Raw genomic sequence first — 11399 nt, 5'->3', positions numbered from 1 at the left:
AGTATTACACAGACACCATAAGGCTTAGAAGGACTTTAGATCACTATAGGTTTGTTGTAGGAGGTTTGTGTATTTTCAACATTTACTGTTCGTTGTTCCTGTTTGTGTGTATTTCACCTTTGGAGGGCGTGGCATTCAAAGCCCACAAGAACAAATACTGAGTTAGATATTTACATGAAACGTCATCAACTAAACACCTGTTGCTAAGCTACAATGTACTTTTAAAATGCAATAAAATCTCTCAGATATGATTTGTATATAGGCAAAACACGTAACTCCTGTTTTACATTACCTGTTCGGTAGTTCCGCATTCGTAACTTTATATAAAAACCTACATTTCCCACAGCTATGAGGCAGTACTTGGCACTTTGGGTAACGTAGTTCACAGAGAGACTAAAGCTCGAGCGGGAAATGACCTTAGAAACTACATTTCCCGGAAGGCATTGGCGCAGGCTGAAAACGGAAGTGAGTGAGTTTTCGTGTTGGAAAAAAGTTCTCATGGTTGTGTTGATGCCAAGTGTAGAAAAGTTGGGTTTCAGACGTCTGTCGACTCCCATGAGATTGTGTTGAAGCCGTTTGAAGACAACTAAGGTAACGTTACACTGTCAAACAGCAGCTAACGCAACCAGAGAAGGTATATTAAAGCTTTTAAGGTTAATCGCTGTAAACGCCTTAAAAGATTAGTACAGCTAACGACGGGTACATATTTGGTTTTGAGTGTTTTTATTTGAGTGCATGCAGACACACAGGGTGTTAGCTAGTATGCTAGTAACTATGAGGTTTAGCTGTCGATGTTGGCTATTAAGCTAATCATATAGAGATCTGTTTAACTTAGTTGTCCTGGTCCTGCTAGCCAGTGTAGCCCACAGTTGCTAAGCGCAAGCTATGTTAATTACAGAGAGGATACTGTACATTCCACTTCATCTCCTGCTTGCTCATAACAAAGTGCACATCTGGCTTCATAGCTGCTCAACTCGGTCTTCAACACTCACTGTTGTAAAATGCCTGGCATGCCAGCTCTGTATGCCACACCTTTGAGGTTTTTGGTGAAAGGAGAGAGCGGGTTCTGCGTATTATAATAACAGATAAGCTGTTGTGACAGCACCTCCCTGTGTGTTACTCATCATGGAAGCGGGCGGCCAGTGGCAACAATGAAGCGCATTGAAGGAGCCTGAAGATGAGCAGTGTGTTGGAGAGCATGCTGAATTTACTAGCTGGAGGCAGAGTAGCATGACCCCCATAAGAGCTTCCCACAGTCAGATTCACACAGAGCTAAATATTGTGTCTCATGGGAGCATCAGTGCATGTCTGATTGTTCAGTGGGCACTGGCCGTCAGACATGGTATTTAAGTCATTGAGTGAGTAAACAGCTTTCAGTGTAGTCATCATCCAGACCTCATTTCTCCTGGAAAGAACAATCAGTTGTATGGCTCAGCAGAGTGATTGAAGGCCTACAACTAATGGCTGTTGTCATTAGTTATTAATCTGCTGATTATTTTCTCATAGCTTTCTTCTGACATTTTTTAATTGAATGATTTCTGTTCTGGTGATCAGCAGAAATATACACGTCATCTAGAGCTGTAACAATTAGTCACTTATTAGAAAATCAATCGAGTGTTTCCACAATCAAATAATCATTTCAGTCAAGAAAAAATTAAAAGAAAAAATGCCAAACATGTACCGATTCCAGTTTCTCAAATGTGAGGATTTGATTATTTTCTTTGCTACTTGTGATAACAAACTGATTATCTTTGGGTTTTGGAGAGACATCTGAAGACATCACCATGTGCTGTGGAAAATTATAACTGGAATTTCTTTCTGGCATTTTATACACAAAATAATTCATCAAGAAAAGAATCCACTGATTAATTAATAATGAAAACCATCGTTGGTCCAGTACCCCAGTTGCTCAGAATGATATTTTTCCACTAGTTCATTAATTAATAACTCTATTGTGAAGCGTCCATTGCATGTAACAAGCCCAAAGCAATGTCTTTGAATAGCTTGTTACCAGCCAACACAAAAAAGAAAAAGGAAAAGTAACTACAATAAAATAACAAAAGTTTTCCTGCTCCCTGTTTGAAAACTAAGGTTGATAATTTATCATTTAAGAATAAAATTAACTTAAAATACAGAAAAGCAATATTGTGTTTGGTAAACATTAATAACTAAAACTATTAAGTGATGGTGAAAATTTTAATCAAATAATTCTCCTTGCAGACTAAAAGTGATTTTTAGAGAAATAATTTAGTGCAGTTATTTTTTTCATTTGCAATTTTAGAATTGATTGTTAAAGTCATTTTTCAAGAAAAAATATCAAAGATTTGATATTTCCAGTGTCTCAGTGTGAGGATTTATTGCTTTTCTATTCTTAACATTGTAAATTAATATTTGTTTGTGGGTGTGAACTTTTAAGTGTCACTTCAGTCAGTTATAGGCTCCAAAGTTAATCAATAGATTAATCAAATAACCACATACATCAGTAATAAATGATCATTGTAATTAGTCGCAGCTCTAAAATTGTTCCAGCACTAATATCCACCTGATGTTTTTATCTGTGATTTCCACAGGGACCAATACCTCTGCAGGATGAGGGATGAACCAGGCCCAGTTCAGATCGTCACAGTGTGTAAGGAGGATCACTCCTTCGAGTTGGACACGGAGGCTTTGGCCCAGGTTCTGTTAGCTCCTGAGGTTCGAGACAAAAATGTGGTGGTGCTGTCGGTGGCTGGAGCCTTCAGAAAGGGAAAGAGCTTCCTGCTGGATTTCATGCTCCGCTACATGTACAGAAAGGTGAGTCGCACTGTAACAGGATCTCTGTGTCTCACTTCTCCACACATTATATTTGTCTACTGTACTCAAGATCACAAAAAATGGCAAATCATTTTAATGTATTTAACAATTAAGAATAAAATTCTAACATTAAACAAATGACTGAAGGAGGTCACAGCAGGTGATATTGACTAATTTCTCCTCTTGTGTTGAAGGTGTGAGAACCTGAAAAATTTTGAATAGTCTGTGGTTTGAGTGAAAAAATATATGCAGTCATACAAGATTAATACCCATCCCTGCTTTAACATGTGAACTAACAAGTTTACTGAACTTCTTTGTTAAGGGGTGGAGGCTTTGTGAATGCTTCCTGTTTGTTTTCTGCACATGTGTAGTAATACATCTGCTGTGCTCATTGATTGATAAATCTCATTGATTTTGAAAAGTCCACTACCTTTCCTGTAGTGCCACCACCAGGCCGAACTCTGGCTGCCTTTTAATATTTCAGTCATCTACACAGTGAAGTGAAATTAAAAACTGAATTATGCAGAAGAGAATTTCCATTTACACTTCAGGGTCAAAAGCCTGCTGCTGCTGCTGCTGCTGGTGGTGGTGGTATATTCTTGAAAATGTAGAAGATGTAGATGCACTGAGGTTCACTGAAAACTCTTATCCTGCCCCTGATACTGTTGAACATGTAATCTGTGTCCAGCAGGGGGATGAGAACTGGCTGGGTGAGGACGATGAGCCGCTGACTGGATTTTCTTGGAGAGGTGGTTCAGAACCGGAGACAACAGGCATCCAGGTGTGGAGTGAGGTTTTCCTCGTTCCAAGGAGCGATGGCACAGAGGTATTCACACATATTTAGTTTTAGTTTTTTAAAAATTTGTTTAGTAGTTGATTAAATCATTACATATCTATGAAAGTTCCTTATGAGACCATTATCTGATTTTTTTTTTCCTCTTTTAGCATCTGTTGCGTTCATTAATTGTAATTTGAAGGATAAATCATATTTAAAAAGCTCCTAAAAAAGTCAATTGTAGGAGTATTCCATCTTATAAAATCCCTATTTAAAACATAAGTTATGATGTTGTATTTCTTCTCTCTGCTGCTGTAGGTGGCAGTTGTGCTGATGGACACTCAGGGAGCGTTTGATGCTCAGTCGACCGTAAAGGACTGTGCCACCATCTTTGCCCTCAGCACCATGACCAGCTCGATACAGGTGACTGATCTCCTGTCATTATCACAGATTAAATATTTTCTCAGTCCTCTCGCAGTGTGTGCTCATACAATTCCTGTTTCGCAGATCTACAATCTGTCGCAGAACATTCAAGAGGACGATCTGCAGCAGCTACAGGTCAGTTTACATTAGCATGACAAGAGTCAGCCTGATGATGTCCACAGGTATTTAGGTGCAAAACATCTGCTTTAATGTGGCTAATGAAGCATGTTTGCAAATGTCCACTTTAAGGAGAACAGTGATTTTCAAGCCTGTGTGATTTAGTCTTAATTTTAAACACACAGGACATGAAATATAAAGATCTTAAAGCTTCTCTGGGTCTGACAGAGTGGTGTTTCATGGCTTATCATTAGGTGCTCTCCTGATTTTTGCATCTCAGTATTAATTTTGCATAATGGATGCCTCCTCCTCACAGCTGTTCACAGAGTATGGTCGTCTTGCAATGGATGAAATCTTTCAGAAACCGTTTCAGGTGAGAGAAGCCACAAATGTATTGTTTTTGTTCTATTTGATCTGTCAAATAAAAATGATCTTTTTTTAAAAATCTTTTCCTTCCTCCTACAGTCTCTGATGTTTCTGATCAGGGATTGGAGCTTTCCCTATGAATACACATACGGGTTTAAAGGAGGCAATGAATTCCTGGATAAACGGTTACAGGTAACAGTGATGCCTTGTTGATATGGCAGAGTATAAAAAACATACTTAGACTTCACCTTGCTTACCTCAAATTCTGAATCCTAGTTTGGGATTTGATTTTACTATGTTGGTGATTGTTAAAGGTTAAGGAGACCCAGCATGAGGAGCTGCAAACAGTGAGGGAACACATCCACTCATGCTTCACCAAAATTTCCTGCTTCTTGTTACCACACCCTGGGTTGAAGGTTGCCACAAGCCCCGCATTCCAGGGACAACTTAGCGGTAAAATCCCCTATTCTCCCACATTCTTCTACTTTGTTTAAGCTCAGTATTTAGCAGAATGAGCGTTGTCCTAACTGCTGTTACATTTACTGTGTCAGAGGTGGGACCAGATTTCAAAGAGCAGCTGAAGAGTCTGATTCCTAAACTGCTGCATCCGGATCGTCTGGCTGAGAAAGAAATAAATGGGAACAAAGTCACCTGCAGGGGCCTGCTCGAGTTCTTCAAGGTAACATCATCTTCATCTGAGTGTTCCTGCTGACCCATTATCAGTTTATCTGACAGAAACCTTGTCTCCCCAGGCTTACATCAAGATTTACCAGGGAGAAGACTTACCACAGCCAAAGACTATGCTCATGGTATGTGCCCGATTAACATAAATTTGAGCAAGCCACTCGTTTAGTTCGTTGTTTTTAACTCCAGTTTGTTTCACAAATCCGTGTTTGCCTCACCAGGCTACAGCAGAGGCCAACAACCTGGCAGCTGTGGCAACTGCCAAAGATCAGTATTACAAGAGCATGGAGAAGGTGAGTTACTCTAAGAGTGTCTTTTCTCCAGTAGTTTGTACAGTAGAGCTCTTGCTGCTTCTATAATCTGTATAAATGTATATATTATGTCGATTTATACTATATGTTAACAAGGAGTGACCACAAACTTTCTCTCTTAAAGGTTGAGATAAACCTGAAGACTAACTGAAACCTACACAGACTGGACAAACTACAGATAAAGAATTTGCACTGACAAGCATAAACTTTACAACTGAGTAAATAGGCCAGACACCACACTGAACGACTGGAGTTCTGGTGACAGATGACCGCACACGTGTTCTTGTACACACACAAACACGAACTCCAACCAGCAGCTTTTATTGTTTATATACAATCACATTTGTGCTGATGAGGCCAAAAAAGGAGAAAAAAAAGCACAGAGTTTGGTTGAGATCCTCTGTTTTAGTTGTTGTCCAGTACACTTTGCTCACCATTCCTCTTCCCCTTTTGTTTATTTATTGTTATATATCCCTCAGGCAATACTCAGACAAACTCAAACGTGTTTAAAAAATCTCTATGGGAACAACTTGATGAGATTAGAGTCTTTATGTATCATGTGTTATATGACTTTACCTGCCAACTGTCAACAGCCCCTGGTACATTTTCATCCAATCAGTCCTCACATCATATTCATAATCAGCCTAACAATCGTAGTGTGTGTGTGGTTTTGTTTTCTAAGGTGTGTGGAGGAGACCTGCCTTACGTGAATCCTGAGTCTCTGGAGGAAAAGCACCACTTTAACTTCCGAGAGGCTCTCCACACCTTCTCGTCCACTAAGAAGATGGGCGGACAGGAGTTTTGTGATCGTTACCAAACACAGCTGGAGAAGGAGCTGGAGGAAATGTGGGTGTCCTTCAGCAAACACAATGAGGTAAAGGACTATTCCAACATTTAACTTTGTATCTTAAACCTCTGAATCTCACAAACAGTTGTTTTTTGCAGTGATATAAGTTCAGACTTGTTCCTAATTATCTGCTTTTCTCTTTGCTTTTCTTTATAAAAGTCAAAAAATCTCTTCAGCGCCTTCCGCACACCTGCCGTGCTGTTTGTCCTGGTGTGCCTCCTCTACGTGCTGTCGGGCGTGCTTCTCTTTGTCGGCCTGTCCACCTTCGCCTTGGTGTGTGACTGCACTCTGGGCGTGGTCATGATGGCCATGCTGACGTGGGCCTTCATCCGCTACTCTGGTCGGTACCGGACTGTGGGAGGAGCCATCGACCAGGCCGCGGGTGTCGTTCTGGAGCAGGTGAGGCCGGTTTGCGTCGGCTCGTGTCTGCCTGCGCGGGCGTCACAGCTTCTTGTTTATGACATTGTAGTAAAATTTGCTTCAGTGCATGCACCAATCAAAGCCACTAGAGGGAGCCATCGATGTTGGAAAGAGCAACAAAAGCAGCATTCAGCAATCAGAGAATAAAAGAATCTACTTGAAAAAGCACAGATAATTGAGTGAGTTGAGTAAATTTCCGTTTATGAGCTAGTTTAAGTCAAGTCAAGTCAATTTTATTTATATAGCACCAATAGTTTACGAGTGTCTCTGTGTGACATTCAAGAATGTAATATGAGCAGATTTAGATTTAAATTGTAAATATTCTTGCTCTTTTGTATGAATGGATTTTCATGTCTTTAGTTATTCAACAGCCATAGGAACTGTAGGAAACACTGCAGACATTTCTACAGAGCCAGTGTCACAGGAAGCCAGTCAAAAGGCTGTTAAGAGTAGCTGCTACTTACTGCATTTTTCAAACAGACAAACACTCTGCAGCTGAAGAATGTCCCTCGCCTTAGATCAGGTCATTTCTGATCTTTTGACAGTAAAGAATTTGGTGTCATGAGCAAAATGCCAGTGGTCATATGGCTGCTTGAAATCACAGGTTAACCGTGAACATCTGTGTACACAGTCTGAGTCCCTTTTGTGGTGCCCTTGGGCAGGTAATGTGATAGGAAACATCTTCACTTAACGGCAGAAAAGAATTAGTTCATACTCATTCTTTGCCTCGTGTCTGTAGCCGTTCCCAGAAGCCACACATATGTAGACCGATTCGGTTTCACTTGAAAATACGTCACATGGCAGAAGATAAAGAAGCTCTAACGTCCATTTGACTTCTACAACGACCTCTCACAGTACGGATAGTCATTAAATTGTGAGTTTGTTTGAACTTCTGAGCTGAATTTGGCGTCAACTGAGCACAAACAGAAAATGAAACCAGAACTCTTACAGTCCTCAGTAGCTGATACATTTCTTACACAAAACCAGAAGTGGTTTGAGTTCATCGACAAAGCTGCCAGAGCTAAAAATGTGTCGGAGGTTTCAGCGAATTAACCACAAAGATAGAAAAAGTGAAGTCAGCGAATGTTGCAAGATGTCCTTCACACAGCATGTAGTCAAGAGAGCTGTCTTCCCTTTTTTCTCTCTCTCTTTTCTCTCAGGCGACCGTGGTGTTGAACAAGTCAAGAGGGATGAGCACCGGCGACAGCAAGAAATCCAGTTAGAGGACGTCTGAACCTTCGTAATCTCGATGCAATGTAACCAACACACAACACAAGCACACATTCAGCACTAAAGCCTTATCATGCCACCCACTGGAACAAACATGCAGCTAAACTACATTGGCACAGGGTATGGATACGATGTTAATTCACCAGCATCTCTATTGCACACGTTACTCTGCCTGTGCAAGTCCAGCTTTATAAAACGCTGACTGGATTCCCTGAGGCAGAGAGTCAAACCATCCCGCTTCCCCTCATTGATACTTCATGTCGTTAAAATGACACTGCCTTCATTTTACAAGTTTACAATTGATCCTAATAGACGAGTCAATGTTTACTTAAAAAAAAACAAAAAAACACTTCTTTTCTATTTCAACTGAATGCAACTTACATGGCTGTACGTTGTTCACACAGGGGGAGTCAGGGTGCTTTTCAAACAAAGCTTCTGCAGTCTGTCTTTAAATAATCATCTTTAAAAGTTAAAGTTCTAGCTTTAAAGCTTATACATTTATACATATTTCTTTGTCGTTCTTTTTTTTTTTTTTTTTTACTTCTCGGCCTTAAAACATTCCATTCTGTTTGTAGATTTGCTTTATATTTGATATAAACTCGCATTTCTAGACAGGTGATCTGTCGCTACTTTGAGGTGAGACGAGAATACGCACTTTGTATTTAGCACAGCAGATTTTCAAAGCTGCATTTATTGGGAGTTCAGTTGTTTCAAGTGATTTTCTGTTTATTCTTCGATGTTACACTTTGTAGATTTTGATACTATGCTTCTACACTCCTCTAGACTATATATAGGAACTTGTATTCTGTAAAACTTTCCAACTCCAAAGATAAGATGTTATTGTAGGTGTTGAGCGCTCAGCAGAATAAAACTAGCCAAAGATTTAGCTTTAGATATTTGAAGTATAGTTTGGACTCCTGTCATTTCAGGCATCACTAAATATAAGCTGAAATATACAGCGTAGCCTGTTAGCAAGTTTTATTCCCTCAAAAACGTAGAAATGACACAACTCAGTGAGGAAACACTTTGTCACTCAGGCATTACAAGTGGTAAACATGGTGCAAATAACAAGCAGCATATTCAGATCCACCAACATATGAAAGAAACAAGCATTAGAAACCTACAGTAACTGGGACTGTGTGGCCTCCTGTGCTTTTTGGACATGCACTTCAGAACATCACAGCACTTGGATGGCTTATGATCAAACCTGGAAGCACTCAAAAATCCTCACTGTAAGTGAAAAGACACTGTGATGTATCACTGTGATGCAGTGAATAAAGTTCACGTTGTAAATCCAGATTCAAGCAAAAGTGATATTTCAGCTATTTCACAGTTCAAACTTTGTCAGTGTAAAATTTTTTAATGGTAAAATTAAGATTATACATGGCAATCAATTCAGCCTGAAACCGCCGCGTGCTTTGGTCAAAGCTTCACTTCAGATGACTCACATGAAAACAGTTGCATAACATGTAATCTACCCATATTCAAGAAAAGGAAAAGTAATGAATGTGGGTGGACACCACACAGTGGAGTTATTAGAGTTTAGTTTGTGGGGCCGGGCAGGGCGTGTCATGCCAACTCCGAATGAATCAGGCATTGGATTAAAGGACTGATTATTTGTGACCGTGCCCTACATCTCTGGATATGATGAAATGCAGATTCTTTTTGGATTGGGGAAGTTGAATGTCAAGCACTTTGTATTAAGAAATCGCCCTTTCAAATGCCACAACATTGGGTGACCTGAGGGTGAAAGTAGAATCCTGTCGACTAATGGATTTTACATTGTGATCTTCTACTACTAATATATTTCCTGTGCTCCAGAGAAAATACAGCTGATTGACACTGATTCCATGTTAATGTAGGCACAAGTCATAAGAATACGGGGCTAAAAGCGACCATAGAAATATGGAGTATGAGAGACTTTTGATTTTTCATTTTGCACATTCCGTGTCTGTCCCTTTCCACAAGAGGAGGAAACTTCAAGATGTTTGACAAGCACATACTATTGCACTTATCCCTTCTCTTTGGTGCTTTTTTTGCACACTGGCTTATTCCAAAAGTGATTAAACACATGCTACGTTGTAGTGACGGCTAATGTAATCATCTCTTGCAGGGGTATGGTGGCCTTGACTTGAGAAATGCTGTTTTATAAAGAATAAACAGAGATGGAACTGTTAATGCATCTATTCATTCAGCTGTATTTTTTTTACTTGATAAAGTGAAGCACCAGTGATGAAACTCAGTTGAAGTCATGTAAAGGTTATGTAAAACTGAAAAGAGGATTTAGGCCCTTTTGAGGTCTAGAACCACATGGAGTAACCACCACCACCAGTAAGTTCACCATGAGAAATGCTTCCTGTGTGGCAATGCCATGATCACATAGTGGATATTACCAGACTAGATGACGTTAGATTTAAACTCACTGACATTACACAGAGTAAGCAGTAAAATGAAATGCAGATAGTGTAAACAGCAAGCAAAGTGCTTAAATATGAATGAGTGTATAAAATTAACAGTAAAGATATATGTATAAAATGATGGGCTCTAGCTGTGATAGGTACAATTTACCATTAAATGGTAAATGTAATGTTATGTAATGTAACAATATACATAGACAATAGACAGACAGACATTAGTATAACCTCAGACAACATACTGTATCTGCTGGCAGGACCAGCCCACACCTTCATGAGGCCCTCAGAAGAATTAGATCTAAGTGCCCCCACCACCTCTGCACCACTATTATTATTGACTACTGTCAGTGTTTGATCATTCACACCGGCTGTAAATCTAACACTCTGATTAATTATTAATTTTATTAGCTGTAGGCGTGTTGCTTACATCATATAAGTGTCAGTCTGGCACGTTTTTACCCTTCTATGGTTTTCAGTCTTAAACGTTAGCAAACTCACAAGACTGGTCTGGTGTTAATTTACTCTTCAGTATTTAAAGTTGATAAAGGATTGAGCAGCATACTGAATGTTGAGCAAAAAGTAACAAAATAAACCAGCAGACAATGTGTTTACTGTAAACAAGTTAACCACTTGGGCTGTTTTTGGTTTAAAAAAACTGCAACAACATTGATCAACTTCAACTACATTTTTATATAATCACCACAGATATAGTATATCACATTAGAAAAATATTCAAGCTCTCTTTTGGGACATTTCAGGTGCTCTTGGGGGCCTTCTGGTGGCCACAGAAAACCTGCTCATAATGAATATAGGTCACAGTTTAACTGCTTTGTGTGTACAACCACAACAGCATTAGGTTACAAGCCACATGTCCCACACACACATACACACACACAAACACAAATAAAACAGAAAAAAGCTCTGCCTCAGTGTGAAAGGATCTCAGCTGTGTTTATAAAAGCATCATGCCATCCTCTGTAGAAATGTGTGGATTCAGCCCCTCTGTTGATGTGTCATTC

At 39.6% G+C, this 11399-nt stretch overlaps 1 protein-coding gene across 2 annotated transcripts; it reads left to right on the top strand.

The window, feature by feature from the left end:
- Positions 1 to 440: 440 nt before the first annotated feature.
- Positions 441 to 10144, top strand: atl3 (atlastin 3). Of its 2 annotated transcripts, none has more exons than XM_018660225.2 (14): positions 441 to 591; positions 2571 to 2793; positions 3485 to 3619; positions 3887 to 3991; positions 4076 to 4126; positions 4425 to 4481; positions 4574 to 4666; positions 4789 to 4927; positions 5026 to 5153; positions 5227 to 5283; positions 5380 to 5451; positions 6152 to 6343; positions 6476 to 6715; positions 7897 to 10144. In XM_018660225.2, the coding sequence occupies exons 2-14, from the start codon at positions 2590 to 2592 to the stop codon at positions 7957 to 7959; spliced, it is 1536 nt and encodes a 511-aa protein (XP_018515741.1). In that variant the 5' UTR covers positions 441 to 591; positions 2571 to 2589; the 3' UTR covers positions 7960 to 10144. The 2 variants fall into 2 exon arrangements, with proteins under 2 accessions (XP_018515741.1, XP_018515740.1); XM_018660224.2 differs by having other exon boundaries at positions 3482 to 3619.
- The last annotated feature ends 1255 nt before the right edge of the window (positions 10145 to 11399 follow it).

The sequence above is a fragment of the Lates calcarifer genome, linkage group LG8 (genome assembly GCF_001640805.2).
Source record: "Lates calcarifer isolate ASB-BC8 linkage group LG8, TLL_Latcal_v3, whole genome shotgun sequence".
NCBI classification, from domain to species: domain Eukaryota; kingdom Metazoa; phylum Chordata; class Actinopteri; family Centropomidae; genus Lates; species Lates calcarifer.
Note: the sequence above shows the minus strand (reverse complement) of the source record. Positions and strands in the feature narration are given on the sequence as shown.

Bases quoted from the DNA above. Each gene is read 5' to 3' on its own strand.
- atl3 (XM_018660224.2), top strand. From the start codon at position 2,590: ATGAGGGATGAACCAGGCCCAGTTCAGATCGTCACAGTGTGTAAGGAG. The intron at 3,992-4,075 runs GTGACTGATCTC...CCTGTTTCGCAG, and splicing joins CCATGACCAGCTCGATACAG to ATCTACAATCTGTCGCAGAA. The intron at 5,154-5,226 runs GTAACATCATCT...TTGTCTCCCCAG, and splicing joins GCCTGCTCGAGTTCTTCAAG to GCTTACATCAAGATTTACCA.